Source organism: Dryas octopetala, chromosome 8 (genome assembly GCF_963921425.1).
Source record: "Dryas octopetala chromosome 8, drDryOcto1.1, whole genome shotgun sequence".
Classification (NCBI taxonomy): domain Eukaryota; kingdom Viridiplantae; phylum Streptophyta; class Magnoliopsida; order Rosales; family Rosaceae; genus Dryas; species Dryas octopetala.
Window position 1 is genome coordinate 10,708,919 of NC_141373.1, and position 21,834 is coordinate 10,730,752.

Sequence of the window (21,834 nt, forward strand, 5' to 3'; positions counted from 1 at the left end):
ACATGACTAATATGTGAGATGTTGTGAGAGAGTAAATGTATACTACACCCATTACATGAAAGTTTTACTTTATATAACAACATATACATCATACATGGACTGCAGAGTGGAAAAATTCTTGACTAAACACATGTATACAATGCCTTTCTCACTAACCAGGAAATTGCTATTAAACAAAATAAACAAGTGAATTCTTTCTCTTTCTTAAGTGAAATTAGGTCTAAGATGGTCCTAGTGACAAGTAACTCAAAATAGAAGCCAACAGAGAAACTATCAAAAAAATTCAAGTCATTCTTGTTTATCAGCTGTCTATGCTGAATGGCCAAAACTAAATTTTCAGTTACATTCTAGCAAACAGGTTTAGTCAGTAAAGCGTCACATGCTGTCCTTTGAACTTGACCAATGCATGATTAACAAGTGCTAGGGCCTGATGGTCGTCCGATTGACAATTAGGATCAATAACTAGTGGACATTTTTTATGTAAGGGACAATGGTAGAACAGAAACAATTCACTATCCCAAGGCAGACAAATTTACATGATAATTCCATTCACATCATGTGTACTGTCATATTTGTGAAGGCCTTGAGCCTTGAACTATCTTGCACTTAAATCACACAAGGGCTGCTTCTGGTGTTTGGCTAACAAAAACAAAAGGCAAAACACAAGCACAACAGGTCAACAGAACAACATATTTCAAGTAATTTTACAAAATGTGACATGGTAAAAGCTCATAATCAGAAGATGGCTCCAAGCGCGAAGAGCTGCTTCTGTACATGTTAGCACTGTGGCTTATTGCAACAGCCTGCAGCAGATAAAGTAAATGAAATATAATATACTTCTGCCATGCATAATATTGTTTCTGAAAAGTGCTTAGGGTTTAGGGTTTCATTCTGTTATGGACCTATTGCATTATTGCAAGCAGTCCCAATTCCCACGACACATCCATTAGAGTGAGAACTGTTGAGAGATAATCACCACCAAAACACAATTGATATCTTAAGTTGAGCCATTTAATAGGTCCATAACAGAAATCCTAATTTTCAACGTACTATGCCATTATTTTAAATCCTAAGTAAACATACTATGCTACTATTTTATTACATCTGAATTCTAATAAATACACAATGACAATAACATTTCTTTTCTAAAGTTTATCCAAAAAACTATTCCTGGATTGCACCCCAATCCACCATCACCATCAAACCAAATTTCAGCTAATTAGTTTCATTTGAACTATGTTTGGATCTCAATATCAGTGAGAAAGTGACAAGAAACAATGAAAACATAAATATTTGTAATACTAATATCTATTTGAAGGGGGTGCTACATTGATTACAATCACTATACCAGGGTGCTGCTTCATTGAAACTCATGAAAATAAAACAAACCTGTGGAAAAGCAAAGCCATGCCTCAATTCAAACAAGCATAATGCTAAGCAAGTAGGGAGAAACTACTTTATGTATATAATGTCTTCATCAGGGTCATCACCCTCCCAATCTCTGTCATCCTGAGGTTCCTCAGAACATTCCAATTGCTCCTCTTCTTGAATTTCTGGATTTTGTTCATTCTTTATCTTATCTAATATTGCAATCACCTGAAAGTTTGACAAATTAGCATAAATCAACACCCACCATAGAAGAAATTCTACAAGCACAAACCCAAGTGAGATAAACCAACTAATTAAAAAAAACTGAATGTGTGGCCATTGACAAATGTTCAAAAAATCATTATATCGTGACAAAACTTCCCCAATCCATGGATGCATAAGCAACCCTAATGGGGACTCACTTTTTTGATATCTAACCTATTAGAACCAGAAAAACTTAATCGGTAGCATAAGTATTGAAGTGCTTTCTAAATTTTTTCTCCGCTTGAAGTCAAGGGAAACTTTTACATTAAGTAATCAACGAAACAATAAAAGTTTATTATTTATGAGATACAACTTGTACAGAGTTGCATATATGAAAGAGGTCAATCACTGGCATCCAGGGATGACCCTGTTTGTCACCAACCAGATTTTCTACAGTAATGGCAGACAAACTACAATCATAGCAGTTGATTGCCACACCATTAAAATAACGTGGGAAAAGACAAAGGAAACCATGTACAAGACAACTTACATATATACAACTCTATTAACAGCTCAATGATTATAAGAGGACCTACGAATGGATGACTTAGCTTTGGTCAGATTGCTGTGTGCCTAACTATGCCATTTACAGACCATACTGACAGTCCACTCAAGTCATTGTTTTAGGAAATGAAGTTATTTCCTTGCATAAGTTTATACGAGTGAAGACTTGGTTTCTGAAGTAAAGATCCTAAGCACAATAACATAATAAACAGTCTCCTCAACCCTTATGTGCAATCATAGACTTTGCTTACCTTTGACCAACCTATATGGGAACCTTAATTAACGAAAAAACTACCAATTCAAGAACATCAGTCCACAGAAAAAGTTGGAAAAAGAATGCAAGAGGGATCAATCACATCACTTCCCTAATTTATAGATGTATGGATAATCATATAAATTAAACAGTGTATGATAAATTATTACCCTGCTTCCTCTCTCTAAAGACTCATCTTCAATGAAGCGTATCTCAGGAGTCAACCGCAGCTTCATACGCCTTCCCAATTCACCGCGAACATATTTGGCTTTTGACTTTAGCCCAGCAATGGCAACTTCCTTCCCTCTTTCATCACCAAAAACAGATACATACACTTTAACCACCTGTAGTCAAGGAAATAAACTATAATTAACCAAGACCATAATTTCCCTCAGATGATGAACATTACTAATTTACTATCATCGCTGAAACATTGAGGGGATCTACTATTAGACACAGCCAAAATTACAAGTAAACAAATTTCGGTTTCCTTAGTATCATTAAGATGGGAAATGTGTAGGGAGTCATCTGACCTTGAACAATCAAATGCAGTTTCTAATTCTCAATCAGTACAATGAAAGTTTATGATTGGTTCTAACATGTGCCTCATGAGGCATAATATTAAGAAACATTAATTGATAGGAAAATTTTGGACTTAAAGGTATCAAACTGTCCATCTTTAAACACTTTAGCCAAGCCCTAAAGCTAGCATGCAAATAGCTAAGCCCAAGAGTATAAAATATACTTTCACATACAAGCATGATTGCAATGTATATAAGCTACAACAGGAGCTTGTGAAGTAGCTGTCAATTTAATCAAGGGGATCACTTGAGAAAATAGACTGTCAAACTATTTGAAGAAATAAAAGAAGTTCACCTAATGATGACCACTCAAAGGAGTTTATCTTGACTATTTCAGGAGCTAGTACTAGAGAGTTTCCACACATAAATGAGAAGCTGAAACTAATGCAACACCCTCCAAATACTGCTCTAATATCTAACAAGGCATTGGGGGACACTTCAGCATTGTGTTCAGTCAGTGTCAAGGAAATTGGTAATACCTCTGAGAAATAGTAAATCAAAATATTTTAACTTGGTATTGAAAACGGATCACAGAATGCTGTTTCGGCTAGAAGTTATATAAAATCTAAGAATTCACCTTCAGATAACTGATAACAGCAGTAAAACAGATTGCACTACAGAAACATTGATATATTTTTTCTGACTGTAACATAAAAATCAATCTCAAAAGAGTAAATAACTCCAGCATAATCTACTCACTTATGTCATCTGAGCCTCCTCTGGTCAATAGAAGCATGACAATTTAAGGAATCAATTATGGTTTCAAATGCATTCATGTTCCATGTCACGTTTCTTATGCTCTACACCATAAACAAAGCAAGACCCGCCGAGGTTTGTAGCAATATAAAGTTTGCAACTTTTTCTTTCCCCAAAAATAATCTTAGTAACTTACTCTACTCAGTTTAATAGAAAAGGGCACAGATGCAGGGCTCCTAACTATCCATAACAAATGAAAAAGAAAAAGAGAAGCAATTACCTGCAACAAAATAGATGACTATCTTTTGCAAAGGGAAAAAACACAAACACAACCAAATTTAAAACTATTCCATTTGTTTCCACTTCCTCCCATTTTCCTAAAACACCACCACAGCAACGAAAAGTTATACAATTTATGAAAGACAGCCTCATAACCACCCAAAACTCTAACCAACACACACATACCCACAAAACCCAATATCACAAATCCAACCAAACCCACATAAAATTACCACAATAAAAAAAATAGATGTAAAGCATACCTGCAAGTCAGTAGAGACTTCAACATCACTAATGGTGGTCAAAGAAGAGAGGTAACGGTCAGCACCCAAAGAAACCTCTGGTAGAATGGCGTACTGCAACACCTTATCAGTTAAGAGCATGTCAGAGAGCTCCCTCTGTATCTGCTTGGCCACCATTGCCACTCTGCGCGGCTTAGCCATGCACCTTATGGAGTTGGGACGCCAACGGAGCAGACCCGCATGATTCCTCGGGCGAATCCAGGCCGTTGATTTCTGGGTACGAATTGGGAAGCTTGATGAAGATGGTGACAGAGGGCGAGAAAGGGAGGGCGCAAGCGGTGGGTGGTGGAGGACCAGGTGTGGCATTGCTGTAGTCGATTTTAGCTCTCCTCCAGTTTGGTTTTATATTAATTTTTGTTTTGGATTTTTATTTATTTTTCAAAGAAATTGTTTTGTGGATTAGTAGCCTCCTGGAGTCTCCAAGAACGAGAGCGAGGGCTTGTGAAGGCAAGAGGAAATGAGGAAGATAACTTCTGTGATAGTCCAGAATATCCGTTGCATTAAATATAAAGCTTACTTGTGTAAATTTATAATAACCAAATTGTATTTTTAGTCCACGTAGTGTTAATCATTTTTCACTTTCAATTGACACAATTTTCAATTTTGACTATTTTTAGTCAATTCATAATCATAGCAATCAAGTCTAAAATATAAACGGCCTCTACTTTGAAGACAAAAATCTGACATAATATGCACATTAACCCCATCTTTTTAAAATAAAAATGCTCAAAATGCTGGTGCTCAAGTCAAACACATATGTGTTACATCGAATTTCTTTCTTCAAAATAGACAAATTTAATATTTTAAACTTAATTATTATGAAAATATATGACTAAAATAAAAAAAAAACAATTAAAAATTTAAAACTACAAAACAAAACCAAAAAATAACTAAAACCACATAAACCAAAAGTGCCATTTGACTAATTTAAAATACTAAAATATAGAGGGCTTTTCTAGAGCATATCAGTAGCAAATGCTTAGAGCAAAAGGTCACTTTACTAACCGATGTGGCTTGTATGATTGTATCAGTCCCAAAAAAAAAACCTATTCTTGTAAAAATTTGCAATCTAGAAAATTCGTTGCTCCAGTCCACCCTTTCAATTTTTATTATTTATAATTTAAAGAATACTGAATTATTTAAAATTCAGTTTTCAGTTTGCATTGTTTAAATGAAGCAATTTTTGCATTCCCATTTTCTCCATTTACATTCCTCATTTTTAATTCTTTTTATATATTCTTATTATTTATATTTCCCAATCTACCCATCATGCTCTCTCCCTTTTTTCATTTAGATTTTCATTGAGATTCAATCACTCTCTTCATTTAATACCACAAGAAAACAAAAAAGAATATTAGAGTAATACCCCTCCATGTCACCTCGCAAGATGTTAATGAGTGTTTTGGAATGCAACATTTGTAAAAAACTTTCTTGACGATGAACAAGAACCAGAACATTGTTCATTTCCAATCAACTCACAAGGAAAAGTATAATTACAATTTACAAGAAGAATTTGTACGAGCCCAATTATTTTTTTTTTTTTAAATTTTTTTGGCCAGGAGCCCAATTATTCTAAAATGGGAATTTATCGAACATGTCGCAAGTTACAGTTACCAAGTAAATGGTCTTAGTCAAGAAGGCATTGTATTCTCGCTGCCTGTTAACATGGGCCTGTAATTTGTGATCTACATGTTGCCTATTGGGCTTTTAAGTCTTTTTTTTTTTGGCCAAGGGCTTTAAGTCTTTAACCAATGTAGATATAGTTAATTCAAATAGAATAGTAACCAACAGTAATGATCACTCGCTCACTATAAAGCAAGAAATTTCTCATTCATCTAATTACCCAGTAACGACTTTCAATGATCGAAACTGTTCATATGATAGGGCATCATTCAAAGATCACCTTTACAAAAAATCAGCCCAACTGGAAGTTCTTTAGCCAGTATATTACTGCAAACATCATTTACCCCTTTATTTGACGGACTGTATTTGTCTACACAGTTTGGAAGACCAAACAATTATAGATTTGAATGATTTTTTTACAGGGATAACCCTTAAGAAGGGACCTAAAAAATGGACGATCTCGATCATAAAATTCTCAGCTCTATGATTGCTGGGTGGTTAGGTGAGCATTGAATTCTTCGCTCTCTGGTGAGCGAGGGATCATTTTAGTAACTAATATTCAATTTTCTTATTATTATTTTTCTCATAGTTAATGGAATGAGATTCAAATTTTGATATTTTATTTATTGGGAATTGGAATAAAAATTTCTTTCTTAAATTTTTTGGATTGAAATTGAAACACCTTATTTTTTATCCAATTCGGCCGAAACACACACCTAAATAAGTCCATTCTTATGGGTGCTGCATGCCACCTTTTTATTCTGGGTCCGAAGTCATTCACTGCAGATGGCCCAAAAACGGCCCGTACAGAGAAATAAACCCCTTGTTTTTTATTTTATTTGTTTTTTAGGTCCATTGATTTTAACTATTAAATTTCAATAATTTTTTAGTTTAGGTACCAAAATTAAATAGCATTTTAGATTAGGTACTAGTTGGAAAGTCAAACAAAATAATAAAGTATATTAGAATTTACAAATATTACATCATATGCCACTACAATAAAAAAAAATTACATTAATTTATACTATATTGTATTAAAAAAAAAAATCAATCTAGTCACAACTTAACTGTGACTATCTTGGTAAATTGAAAGAGACAACTCACACCACTATACTATGTATTATTTTGAGTAAAAGTATTATTTTGACCTCTATTTATACTATATTGTTATATAATTTCTCTAAAAAAAAATTTAATTAAGTCTCAACTTAACTATGACTGTCTCACAACTTAGATGTGACTGTCGTTCAGTCACAACTAAATTTGAAGTTGTGATTGTCGTACAGTCACAACTAAATGTGAAGTTGAAACTACATTAGCAAATTTTCAAGATAATATAAAAGCCTCAAGGGCAATTTTGTCAAAATCTTATAAATTTTAACTAACACCCATCATATGTGGGCCAAAGGACAAAAATGTCAAATAGAAAAGACTCAAATCAAAGGAGCTAACATATTTGTGACCTAATCTAAAAAACTACATTTAAATTTGGTAGTTCAATTGAAATATTATATAGTGTTCATGTTATACTAAAAAATTATTGGAATTTAGTATTTAATCTTAATTTTCTATTGTTTTTTTGGCTTTTTTTTATTTGTTAAAGAAACCAAAAATAGGTACTGGCTAAAAAAAAAAAAAAGAAACAAAAAATGAGTGAGGGCAAAATAAGAAAGTTTTGAAATTTTTTTGAGTGTTGGCTGTTGAGTGTAGTGATCAAGGGTATAGTTGGCAATTGCCATAATATTGTTAGGAAAAATTAAGAGGGCTGCTATTTGCACACCATTTTCTTCTCTTTGCACACCCTTTCTTAAAAAAAAAAAAAAAAACTCAAGGGAAAAGACCTTATACCCCATCTATTTTTCTTTTTGCACACCCTTCCTAAACAGAAAAAAAAAACACACACACACCCAAAAATCACACACCCCATCTCCATCTCCCGCCCCCCCCCCCCCGTACACACCCCCTCACCCACACACCCCATCCTCATCTCTCCTCTCTCCGGCACACACCCCACCCCCGCCGACCACCCCAGCCCCGGCCCACCCCACTCTCTCTCCTTCCCTCTTACCTCGCCGACCACCGCACCCCCATCCCCTCATCTTTCTCTCTCCCCGAAACCCAACCCCAGCCCCTGCCCGCCCCACTTTCTCTTTCCCTCTCCCTCCTCCGACCACCACCAGTCACCCCACCGGTCGGAAAATACTCCCCAGATGCCGGCCATCACTCCCCAGAACACTCCTTACCGGCCAGCCACCCACACCCACAAAAAAATTGCAGTGGGTTCGGCGGACCAGTGCCGAACTTGGTGGTTTCGTTCGGTAGGTACCCACCGAACAATCCTATTCTATTCGGCGGGTACCTGTCGAACAAAACCACCGGGTTCGGCACTGGTCCGCCGAACCAGCTGCAATTTTTTTTTTTTTTAATGTTTGGTTGTCTGCTTGGGCGGTGGTGCATGCGGGGAGGAGGGATTGGGAGGTGGCAAGAGGGAAGGGGGTGCGGTGGTCGGCGGGGTAAAAGGGAAGGAGAGAGAGTGGGTGGTGCATGTGGGGAGGAGGGGGAGGTGGCAAGAGGGAAGGGGGTGCGGTGGTCGGCGGGGTAAGAGGGAAGGAGAGAGAGTGGGGCGGGCCGAATAGAAAGGATGGGGGGTGGGCTTCAACGGTGGGGTGTGTACGGGGGGGGGGGGGTGGGGTGTGTGGGTGAGGGGAGGGCCAAATGGTCTTTTTCCTTGAATTTTTTATTTTTTTTCAAAAAGGGTGTGCAAAAAAAAAGTTAGAAGTGTGCAAATAGCAGTCCTCAAAATTAAACAAACCTTTAAGATGGGCCCGGATAAATCAAATGGATAAAAAGGAAAAAGATTTTTTGAGTGTCTTTAATCCATCCATCACGCTCCTCCAAAAAGAACACTTTGAATGTCGGAACAAGAACTTCTTCTTTTTTATATATATAATACTTGGATTTCCAAATATATCCTTGGCTCTAAATTAACCCAACTAATCACCCCCATAAATTGGTCCCATCAAATATTCCCTAAATCTTCAATAGTCCCAATTGTAATCAACATTACTGTGATTAAAATATGCTGGTCGACAAAAGATCATGGGGATAGGAAAAAACCAAAAAGCGTTAGAAAAAAATTATATCTGTCAATTTTATGTTTAGTATAATATTTTTGTGAAATTAATTAAGAACTGAGCACCAGTAAATTGAGATTTTTCAAAGTTGGTAGTGATTAAAGGGAAATCACTCATTGAGAGCCACATATTGCAGGCCCCTTTTCAAGGGAATCAACCTCGATCTGGTGCCAACAAGAGTGAAAAATAAGTTCGCTGTCAAAGAAAATGATATAATTTGCAAGCTGTTGGTCATTAGGAGAAAGGCACCATTTTTCTTTTTCTTTTTTTCAGTATTTAATTTAAAGTCAAATATGTGGTGAAATGATTAGGAATAACTCAATCCTACTTGTGCTTTGATTGGAAACTATGAAAGGTAGGGGTAGTGTACAACCAACTTTCTTTTTTTAAGACCCAAAAAAAAAAAGAGAACAAGCAACTTCAACTTCTAAGTGTGGCTGTCCACATTTGAAGAAAAAGGCAAATGTCCATCTCCCTGTGTATGCGGTTTAATGTTTGAAATTGTTATTTTTAAGTTCTGTTTTAAAATTAAACTAAATCTGAGCCATTTAGTCATTTAATTAATACATTGTCATTTTGGTTATATCAAACTCATTTAATTTATCTATTTATTTAATTACAGTTGGTTGACTAAACGATTTTTAATTTAAGTAATTTTTTTTTTCAAGAATAATCCTTAATTGAAGATTGAAGGAACTAAATGATTGATGGTCCGGATTTTTTTCAAAAATAATCCTTAATACATCCATATATTTTTTTGTTGTTGTTAAAATGTGGATTTTCGTACTTGAAGTTCTCTAAGACAGAGTAATAAACTTTTGATACCATGTGGGCTATATACAATAAGCAAACACATAGAGTATCTAATCAAATCAATTATCAGAATGTATAATGCCAAAAAGAATGGCAAAGAAATGGGGAAGGATTGTTTAATCAAGTGTTTGTCTTAATTTGTATATACACAATAGGCTACTAACTGATCATTCAGACTGAGAAAACTGCAAAGGGGATCGAGAAGGCTAGGGTTTCTAGCAGGTGTTTCTGCACATATAAATAATTTATTGATCATGTCATGCTCCAAACTCTGTTTGTTGATTTTCTGCTTGGGAGAAAATCTTATTGATCAGAGTCTGTTTGTTGATTAGTTAACACTTTAAATTAAAACCGATGTCTTGCTCCCAAGGTTGCCAAGACTAAAGCATTAATAAATAATTTTCATTGATTCCTTATTAACTTGTTTTGGATTTATTTCCTAAGGTATATTACATGCACATGCATCTCCAAGCATAAAATTGTATGCACTATACGTACGCACATTTTTATATCACAGAAGATTAAGAAATGACATCGATCAAATGATTAATTTTTCACTTGAAAATTAACGATGAGCATGCATGCACTTTAAAACTTGAACTTGTTGTATTAATTGCAGAGACAAATAGAATCTAATCGAATCATATCAAGATAGTCATATATATATATATGCAGTATACAATGGGGAAAATACAAATATATATAATATCGTCAAGCATAATTGCTTAAAAGGCTGTAACATTTGGAAATACAAAAATTTGGTTATTGAAAACTCTGATTGTTTTTTTTATATTTGTTTTTGCTTAATTTTAATGATAACGGTGAGATTTATTATCCATGAAAGCACTTAAGCTACGAAATTCTCGTATTCCCTTCCACTCAAGTGGTTAATGAATCTGCTTGACAATGAAGCAAGGATATAGATACGGATACAGTAATACGATACGACATGACACGGTGATATGGCAAATTTCTAAAAATTAAGATACGATACGTCATAGATACGTCAATTAAAAATATATATTAATATATAATAATAAAAATATAATTAATTTAAAACATACTTTCTCATCCACCTTTCTTATTCAATATTATTATTATTTTATCAAAAATATTAATGATTATTACTTTTAAATAAAAGTACAAAAGTAACAAAACTTTCCAAAGTCAGGACAATCAAGAATTTGCTGCTTTGCATCAATTCAACCATCCAAATCCAACTCTTAGTTGAAACGTTTCAGAGTCAGAGCCCTCAAAGAGAAAACAGAGGAAATCAAAAACCCATCTTCATTTTCTTCACCTTCTGCTGATTCAACTGACGGAATTACCAAGAACTCTAGAGATGACTAGAGATTTAGAACAAGAACAGAACAGAAGTATAGAATTATAAACATACCCCTCGCTGAAAGAAGAAACACTAGAGGTCCAGACGAATAGGTATTGGCATCGTCAGCGTCCAATCTCTCGTAGTCACTTAATTCTTCATAAACGTATCCAATTTTTTGGATACACGTATCCAACTAGTCAATCACGTATCCGTTGACCCAGATACGTATCACACGCATATTTGAGCGTATCATATTCATTGGTGTATTCGATACGGGATACGCCACTAAATTGGAGTATCCATGCTTCAGAACTGCTTGAGTGGCTCTTGTATCCACTAAAAAATAGCTAGAGTGATAGTTGTTAATTATGATATAAACTGTTAGGGCGATCTTAATTGAATTTAGGAATGGACCTCAAACAAACTATAAAAATGAGGCTCTTAATATTTGATATACATTACTTAAGCATATAAATGGTTTCTAAATTTGAGGGTTGGAGATAGTTGCCTCCTTCGCCTCAGTAGGTTTTGTAAATTGAAAAAGTGTCAAACTTTAAATCTTAAATTCTTCTAAATTATCTATTTACACTCTAAATCGAATCTAAAATATTGTACTATTTACTCACTCTACTCATGTTACGTGATCTAAAGTTCATGGGATCACCTAGGTTTTGTTTGTTCTCCGTCTCACCCTACATGAGATAGAGCTGATGGACCACTCCATGTTCCTTGATTGTACCTAAAAACATAACTAAATCCATTGCACTTGTTAGTTAGAAGACATTACCGAACTTAACTAAATGTTTCTTTAATGATAAAAAAACTAAATGTCTTTTAATGAAAGAAATATATATGTTTTATTTTTTTGGGGTTGCTGGAGAGAGTCCAATTGACAATAGCTGCTTGTTGGTCACTGAACAGCCCATGTCAAGCTCCAAAGCTGACAAAAAAATAGTACAAACAATTGCCTATTTAATCATAATCTGTTGCCAATCAATGAACCATATCTATCTCCAAATAAATGAAACATATATATATGGCACATTCATCAAGAAACTATACATTAGTAGACTAATCCACTAATCCCATGTTATCATCTCAACTTTCTGGTCTACCCATCACATGGCCTTTTGAGTCTTGACAACAACAACTTAATCAAAACAGACACAACAATCTCGTAATTATCTACAACTCCAGGGGCATTTCCCATGCCCACAACCCATATAACACCATTATTCCTCCCCACCAACAATTCTCAATTTCTCATTCTGAGTCATTCATAACCCATCAACACTTTTCATCAACTTTTTCCCACACTTTCCGGGAAAAAATGCCACCGCTGGGAATCAGCAAATGCAACAAACTCCGCCGCATCGTGAGGCTCCGCCAGATGCTCCAGCTCTGGCACAAGAAGGCGCGCGTCACGGGCGCCGCACGTGACGTCCCCGCTGGACACGTGGCCGTCTGCGTGGGCAGCAGCTGCAGGCGCTACGTCGTGCGTGCGTCGTACCTGAACCACCCCATCTTCAAGAAGCTTCTCGTGCAAGCCGAAGAGGAGTACGGCTTCGCCAACCAGGGCCCTCTCACCATCCCCTGCGACGAGTCGTTTTTCGAGGAGGTTCTCCGGGTCCTCGCCCACTCCGACTCGGGCCACTCGGGTCGCTTCTTGGGCTTGGACGATCTCCGTAGACCCTGCCACGTCGATATTTTGAATGGGCTTGAATTTATGGGCGAATCTCGGCCGTTGCTTCACGGGTTTGCTGATAAGTCGATATGTTAGAACCGAGTTTGAGTCGAGCGTCGAGTTTACGATGACTCGGCTGAGTTTCCGAGTTCCAAGAACTTCTAACTAGTTTTAGTTAATTAATTATTTTTTAATTAATTTTAGGGCTTTTTTCAGATGTGGGTTATTGTAAAATTTGGTGCTTGTACTAATTGTACAACAGGGGTAGGAATCTCCAACAAGATGTTTGTTGTGATTGATTTCCATGATTTGTGTCATGCTTAATCTATGGAAGTGTGCATAGGTATTACACATTACATATTTCATATTTGTATTAAGCATTTTATTTTCCTTTACTGTTTTTATATTCTAAGGTAGTTAATTAATGGGATAATTGAGCGATAAGCCTAAATAAGAGCAATTATACACACAAAAAAGTTTATTATAGTTTTTCATTGTTAAAAAATTCATTTCTTAAATCTATATATTGATCAAGTCTACTTTTTACTAAGCATTCGAACCCTCTTGTAATTGTTATTCAGTAACATTTGTTGGATACTTGAGTAACAATTACAATTATATTCTAAATTAATTTATTGTAATGGCAAATTAACGTTCGAAAAGTAAAATATAACAAAAAGACCATGCAATAATTATTATTTGATGTAATTATTAAGTGTAACTGAGCAACTTGGGTTGGGCATTCGAATGCTATCGATCATCAAACACTTAAAAAATTATCGATAGAAAAATTTACTAGTGGACTGGCCAGTATGGTTTTTCAGTATCATTCATTACTTTTTTTTTTTTTTTTGGATTGAATATCATTCATTACTTATTTACTTGTTTACCTATTTTCCCATCTGTCTCTGGAAAAAAAAAAAAAAAACCTTTCATTTTATTATGAGTTGGGTTGGGAGTCCGAATCTACCTACAAAAAGTAATGGTTTTTTTAGTAGTGAAGATAAGGTTTAAGGCTAAAAGAAAGGAAAAAGTCCAGTAAATTAAATAGAAAGGAAAGGAACAAAAAGGGTCAAGGATCAAGGGTAAGGTCCTACCAACATGTGGAAAAAGAGTGAAAAACTGCGACTTGATAGCACTATGCGTGTGTGCCATGATCACAAAGTGCTTTATCTGTGAAAAAAAAAAATCATCAAGATCTGTGGTAAAGTCATTCAACAATCTACATCCTTGGATTTGAAACCTACCACATTCCTCAATTCCTGGTGGAGAGTAGGAATGACAATTTACAATTGTAGATAATTAATCAGTACTTTATTGAATCTCACTTTGGTTTTTTAATTTATCTTTTTAATTTTAGAGTTTTCAAACTTTCTCACGTTCTTACTTCAATCATTTTTCTTAATTTATGTTAATTTTTCGTAAAAAATTGTGACGTAGTAATGGGAGGTTCCACTTTTTATGCTTACATGATCAAAATATTAGAAAAATACAAATTACATAAAAGACGTAATATTATTAAATTTTTAAATATTAAACTCTTTTTTTGTGTTCTTTCGAGTCATGTCCAGAATTACTACCTTTAGCGGACAATCTTACTATACAAAGGCCATTATGCACACTCAGAAATGACCTACCGTATATTAAAAAAGTATTATAAATCTACTACTCTTAATGTTTTTTTTTTTTTAAGAAAACAATAACATTATATTAAGAGATTGTTTGACAGTGCTTTTAGAAGACTTAAAAACGCTTTCAAATAGCCAAAAGTGTTTTTACTTATGTTTGGCCAAAAAAATAAGAAGTGTTTTTGGGTTCTAAAAGCACTTAGAAGCGCTTCTGGGTAAAAGCACTTTCAAGTATATTTAACAATAAGCACTTGAATTTTTTTCAAAAAATTCTATGAATTTCTAACAAAAGCGTTTGTAGTGAAAGCGCTATTGAGCAAAAGCGCTTCATACATAAGCACTTCCAAATAAGCCCTAAATCAACCAAAAAGGCAAAGAGAATACAAGGTTATGGCAAGAAGCCCTACAACAATAGGGCCAAAAGCTAAACGCTTACAACAGAATAAGAGTCTGGTATCGTAACGTCGGCATCGAGTAGACACTATAGTCACCAAACGGAGCCAGTGAAGCACCGTAGAAATTAGCGAACTAATCGCATTTAGGTCCATAATCCAACCAACATATCTAAATCGAGTCTGACAATAGCCCAAGGTGGCAGATCGGGCAGTAGTAACCGGCAGGACCAGTATCGGCGAGTATAGTGACCTCCCTACATCGTGTGACGAAAACCAGAGCCAAACTAGAAGAAAGAGCTCTAGAAAGCAACTAAATGTCGCTAAAGCAGGATTCGATGCTGCGCAATAGAGCGATCGGAAAAGCTTTCCTTTATTGAGATGAAAAAACTCTCACACTGAGGAAGGAGAGTATTCCATAAATGAAGAAGAAAATGAGAAGGAAGAGGCGTGGGTATGAGCGGTGGGCCTGTGAGGAACACAGGAGCCACCACCCCCACCCCTGGAAATACTTGTCTGCGAGAGATAGGAGTGAGGAGAGAGAAAAGAGCGTTTAAGGATGACGGCTAGGGTTTTCTACTCTTAATTAATGCTTACACACAAGGAGTAAAATTTCGCCGAAAATTTTGATTTTTGGGGGTATGAAAATTTTAACACCATACCAACTTAAATTTGTTCAAATTTCGAAAACTTTTTCTGAAATTTAAAAAAATTGCTGAAATCCTCGAAATTTCGAAGAAATTTTCTGAGGTAGAGACCTGAGGGAGAGAGGGGAGGCAGAGACCGAAGGGAGAAAAGAGATCGGGGAGGGAGAGAAGGAAGAGAGGGAGATCGGGGGAGGAAGAGATTGGGGAAGGAGAGCGAAAGGGAGGAGAGAAAAGAGATCAAGGAAGGAGGAGGGAATGAGGGATTTGGGAGAGAGAAAGAGAAGATTTCATTGTTCAGAGAAACTGAGAAATGAGAGGAAGAATGGAAAGTCACATGGGAAGAAAAGGAAGGAAAGAAAAAAAAAAAAAGTTTAGGGTTGATTGGAGTTTGGGGCCTTTGGGCAATTGGAAAGAAAAAAAAGGGTTTGGGGTTTGGTTTGGCCGTTTTAGTGTTTCGTTTAGTTGTTTTTAAACCCTAATACATTTCTATATAAAAAATACCTTAAAAGACCTAAACCCCAATATCTTATACCATATCCTAAACAATATAGAGTATAGATTATAGAGTATATAAGATTTAGTGTATAGATATAGAGTATAAAGAGTATTAAGGTATATAGAGATTAATTATTAATTAGTGACCCATTTTTTTAACAGTATTTGTCTTCAACGCGTATTATATTCACCTTATATCACATAAAACCTACTATATAATTTAGTTTTTTTAATATTTTTTATCAATGTAGTAGATAATATGTTAAAAAAACATATGATCAAGTTTCATTCAAAATTTTCGTCGTTTTTATCTAATTTTGTCAAAATCAAAATTTTAAACAAAATTTCAGCAAAAATTTCCGTATAAATTTTCATCGAAACCGAAATTTTAATCCTTCTTTTACACATATCCTTTATATATTAGTATATATACATCAATACATGCTCTTTAGACTAGAAGGGCCAATTCATTCCGAGTAGATAAGCTTAAACAAACTCTAAGAATTGACAACATGAAATGCGTCAATCAGTTCCATTATCAGGCGTGCTTGATAGAAATTGGAAATTTGTACAAGGGTCAAGCTTATCTGACTGCGAAGTCTGCAATCGTGGCAATTAATCAACTTAATCTACAGGAAGTATGACAACGGATGGTTGAGCTACTTGGTGTACAACATGCATGCCCTTTTCTTGGCTTTTAAGTACTCATGAACCATAGGTCGCATGACCACCCTAGTTGAGAGTTGAAACCTAACTATATCTGAAAAGGAGATGATGCAATGATATGAGGCCTACGTGTATAATAGAATACATCCCAGTTTGGTAGATCGATTGACACATCTTTACTAATTGATCTTTCGCCTACTAAACTTGGTAACAAAGGCATTCATATATTGTAACCGTAACACAAGTTATTACGATGACAACCCAAGCAGTTGGTTCGGGGTTGCAAAACTATATGGATTTTTGTTCATAAATGAGTGAATTTTCATCATGATAAAATCATATCTAGCTAATTTTGTCATGTTTATAAATGTGACATGCAAAATATCTTAACCGTGGATTCGGTTATTAATCATCCTTCCTTAGTGTCACCAAAAGGCTCGTTGTAGTTCACTATAAAAGAAATGGGATACTATGCTTGGTCAAGCAATAGAAACTAATCTAGTCATAACTTTAAATAATTATGGTTGTTGTTGGAAGATCGAGTTTGTAATTGACATTCTCTTTATCTCGAGAAAAGGGATTCGAGCTTAGAACATCTTTAATATTGTGAAGAGAAATATTACTATACTAATAACTGAGATTGATAATATTATTTTGAGACATTAATTTAAAGCAAGGTTCGTCCAAAATAAACATTTGTCTAGTTGACACAAAGTCTTCCTTTATTCAAGCAAGTCCTGAGTTCAAATCTAATAGACCCTAGTTAATTATAAAAAATAAAAAACACCCATGAATATATCGCAAGATTCACAACCACAAATACCCAATTCCCCAATTTTAAATCCCTTTGAAAACCATAAAGCTCCAAAAAAAATTTCCTTTGAGGTAAAAAGACTTCTAAGCCCCTACAATTGTTAATTCAATTGACGTAAATTGATAATTATCCCATAATTGTTAAGGAAATAAAATACAGTGACCAAAATTGCAAAATAAAAAACAATCGTAAGTGATCATGATCTTGTCTTGCTGAGCAACTTTTAGGAAGCTTAATTTTTTCAAGGCTTAAGGTACCAAACTTTGCCATAGCACCGTTACCATCCACAATCGGATGATCGACTAGATTTGAGGTTCTCAATCAAACCTTGGAACACTATCTTCGTTGCTTTGTTGGGGACAAGCCTTCATCCTGGACCACTGCTATCCCTTGGGCTGAATGGTGGTACAACACAACCTTCCATACAACCTTCCATTCGTCCATTAAAATGAGTCCTTTCTAGGCCCTGTACGGCTACTTACCTCTTGCTATAACCACTTTTTTACTTACCTGCCACCACCTTTGTTCATCAAGTGGACATGGCTTTAAAAGATAGATATTCTTTGTTTGCTGCCCTGAAATTTAATTTACAACAGGCCCAATCTAGGATGAAGACTTATCTTGACAAGCATATATCGTACTGAGAGATCGTTTCAAGTGGAAGGTTGGGTGTATCTCAAATTATGCCACTTCCATAAGTTAGCTGCTCGATACTATGGCCCTTTTTAGGTTGCAGCTAAGGTGGGTACCGTAGCTTTCCAGCTCCTTCTACCCCCATCTGCAAAACGTACTTCACCCTGTATTCCATGTTTCCTAACTTTGAGGCCTGAGGATAGGCCTACTTATGAGGGGGGTGAACTGTATAGAGCTGGCGAACAGATATGCATAAAGACGTATTTGATTATTATTGAATAGATACATTTATACAAACCAAACAAAACTAATACTCCTTAAAAGGAGGAACATCCAAACAACGTTGCTGATACTAAAGAGATAACACACAGAATTCAAATAAACCCACCACACTAGCTAGAGTGAGAAACGGTTACAAGGAGACCAAGTCAGAGAACAACTCTTCAACATGCCCCCTCAAGATTGGCCACGGCTGTGCAGCCCAATCTTGGTCTTTAACTGACTGAACCTGTGAGAAGCGAGAGGCTTAGTAAGAGCATCAGCGAGTTGGTCGTGAGAAGAGACATGAGCAATACGTAAGGCACCTGAGTGAACCAGGCCACGAATGAAGTGAAAATCAATGGCAACATGCTTCATTTTTGAGTGAAAAACTGGATTGGCACACAAGTGAGTGGCTCCAACATTATCACAGTAAATAACAGGTGCAGCAGGAAGGGGGAACTGAAGATCAGTGAGGAGAGAGCAAACCCAGCTAATTTCAGCTGCTGTGTCAGCAACAGAGCGATACTCAGCTTCTGTCGACGATCGAGCAACCGTGTGCTGCTTGCGAGAGGACCAAGAAATGGGTGTCCGGCCAAGATAAAGTATATATGCACCAGTGGAGGAAAAATCATCTTTGTTGCCTCCCCAATCCGCATCAGAAAAAGCATGAAGAAGGGAAGGAGAATGCCGATGTATGACTATACCTTCACTGACAGTACCACTCAAATAACGAAGGAGTCGTTTAGCCAGCTGCCAATGCACGTCAGTGGGCTTGTGCATGAATTGCGACAACTTGTTAACAGCATACGAGATGTCCGGGCGAGTAAGGGAAAGATATTGCAAGCTCCCAACCACAGCTCGGTATTGAGTGGGATCAAGGAGTGGCTGGCCCATGAGAAGACACGGTGGCACACCAGATGGCAGCGGCGTGGAAGTGGGCTTCGCCCCAGTCATGTTGGTGCGCTGCAAGAGATCCATGATATAGCGTGATTGAGTGAGGAGCAGGCCCTGAGGGTGCGACTGAACTTCAACCCCTAAGAAGTAAGACAGAGGGCCCAAGTCTTTGAGTGAAAAACGTTGTGCTAGGTCCTGCACAAATTGAGCTACAGCAGCTTCATTACTCCCTGTGACAATGATATCATCAACATATACCAAGAGATAAATTAAGTGAGAACCATGGCAAGAAATAAACAAAGAGGTGTCAGCCAATGAATTTTGAAACCCAACGGAGATCAGAAATTGGCGTAGCTCATAATACCAGGCGCGTGGCGCCTGCTTGAGACCATAGATGGCTTTTCTAAGCTTGCAAACATGTGTGGGCTTGTCTCCATCAATAAAACCCTGAGGTTGAGCCATGTATACATCCTCATCGAGATGGCCTGCAAGAAGGCATTATTGACATCAAGCTGGCGTAACGGCCACCCATGACTCACGGCAAGACTGAGAACTATCTGAACCGTCGTTGGCTTGACGACGGGGCTAAATGTCTCGTGATAATCAAGACCAGGCCTTTGATTGAACCCCTTTGCCACAAGCCGAGCTTTGTAGCGTGCCACTGTACCATCCGAATTCCTCTTGATCTGAAAAATCCATTTGCAACCTACAACATTGGAAGCAAGATGTGAAGGTACTAAGTCCCAAGTCCCATTTCGGACAAGGGCATCAAATTCTTCGGACATGGCTTGACGCCAATGATGGTGTTGGAGGGCTTGATTTACGGTGGAGGGCTCAGAGGTGTTTAATGAGCGAAGGTGAGTGTTTAAGGTGAGTTTTTGTGTAGGTTTATGAATATTATTTTTTGAGCGAGTGGTCATGGGATGTGTGGGTTGAGGTGGAGGGTGGGGCAACAATGGTGGATTTGAAGGAACCAAGGAGGAACTTGTAAGAGGGGGAGATGGGGGTGAAGAAGTGGTAGGAGAGGGAGTGGGCGTTACCTGTGGTGTTCCTTGTGAAGTGATGCGCACGGGGGGAGGCAAAGAGTGGTCTGCAGGTGGATGTGTAGGAGGACAGGGTGAACATGTAGAGATTGGAATGGTGGGAGGAAACCACACGGCAGAGGAGTTGGTGATGGAGGACGACTCTTGTGACAGAGGAGTGATTGAAGGAAAAATGGACTCAAAAAAGGACACATGACGTGAAACAAAAATTTTGGAGGATTCTTTTTCAAAACAAAGATATGCATTTTGGGATAAAGAATATCCCAAGAATATGCAAGGTTGGGATTTTTGTTGTAGCTTGTGAGTGGTATACGGCCGGAGCCATGGATAACACAAGCAGCCAAAAATCCTAAGCTTTGCATAGTTTGGGGTTTGTTGAAAAATGAGTTCATAAGGGGAAGAAAAATTCAACTTTGGGGTAGGCATTCTATTGATTAAATACACTGCAGTGGAGAAAGCATAGGACCAAAATTTTTGTGGGAGTGAAGCATGAGAGAGAAGAGAGAGTCCTGTTTCAACTATGTGCCTGTGCCGACGCTCCGAGAACCCATTGTGTTCAGGAGTATGAGGGGGTGAAGTCATATGGGAGATGCCATGGAGAGCAAAATAGTCCTTAAGTGCAATAAATTCTCCTCCGTTATCGGAATAAAAAGTGACAATTTTTTGGTTAAAATGATTTTCAACAATGGGTTTGAAACGCAAGAAAGTGGATTTGACATCAGACTTATTTTTTAACGGGTAAAACCAAATGTATTTTGTGAAATGATCAACAAAAATAACATAATATTTGAACCCATCTAAAGAATATACTGGTGATGTCCACACATCAGAGTAAATTATTTGAAGAGGATGGACAGATTGTAACGTTGAAACTGAAAAAGGAAGCTTGTGGCTTTTATTACATTGACAAGCATTACATACAAAATTTTTTTGAGTTGAAGGAGACGACTCTAAATGAAAACGGGACAGAATGTTATTTAAAACTGGAAGAGCAGGATGGCCAAGTCGATAATGCCAGTTTATTGGTGCTATTTTGACACTTGAAAATGCAAGAGGAGATGTGGACGATATGGAGAGGCCCGGCCATTCATACACTCCATCCTTTGGTTCACCCTTTGCTCGAACTGCCCCCGTGAGAAGGTCCGTCACAAGAAAACACGAAGGTAAGAATTCTATAGACACACTGTTAGCAACACAAAATTGATAAATAGAAATCAAGTTCTTTTTGATTTCAGGAACACAAAGCACATCAGTGAGATTAAATGAATGAGTTGGGGTTTTAAGTGATGCAGAGCCTGTGTGCGTTATTCGGAGACCAGTACCATCACCAATCATCACATTATCCCCACCAGTGTATGGAGAATGAAGTGACAAGTTCTGGAGATCAGAAGTGACGTGGTGAGATGCACCACTGTCAAGTAACCAAGGTGAGTTGTCGGATGGAGGAGCAGCCGCAAAATTTGCTCTGGGTTGCCAAGGACGAGAGTTGGCGTTGGAATTCTGATTCAGAGAGCCAATAGGTGTAAACCGAAA

At 36.9% G+C, this 21,834-nt stretch overlaps 1 protein-coding gene and 1 pseudogene across 2 annotated transcripts; one reads left to right on the top strand and one right to left on the bottom strand.

Annotated features, from left to right (window-relative positions):
- Positions 1–482: 482 nt before the first annotated feature.
- On the bottom strand, positions 483–4,728 carry LOC147277125 (ribosome-binding factor A family protein). Of its 2 annotated transcripts, XR_015123930.1 has the most exons (4): positions 4,209–4,728; positions 2,560–2,733; positions 1,390–1,596; positions 483–803 (listed from the first exon to the last, which is right to left on the bottom strand). XR_015123930.1 is itself a non-coding variant. In XM_086254711.1 (3 exons), exons 1-3 carry the CDS (start codon positions 4,551–4,553, stop codon positions 1,453–1,455), a joined length of 663 nt encoding a protein of 220 aa, XP_086110837.1. In that variant the 5' UTR covers positions 4,554–4,728; the 3' UTR covers positions 1,210–1,452. The 2 variants fall into 2 exon arrangements, 1 of the variants encoding a protein (XP_086110837.1); XM_086254711.1 differs by lacking the exon at positions 483–803 and having other exon boundaries at positions 1,210–1,596.
- Positions 4,729–12,404: 7,676 nt separating this feature from the next.
- On the top strand, positions 12,405–13,188 carry LOC147277126 (protein SMALL AUXIN UP-REGULATED RNA 12 pseudogene; annotated as a pseudogene).
- Positions 13,189–21,834: the final 8,646 nt, after the last annotated feature.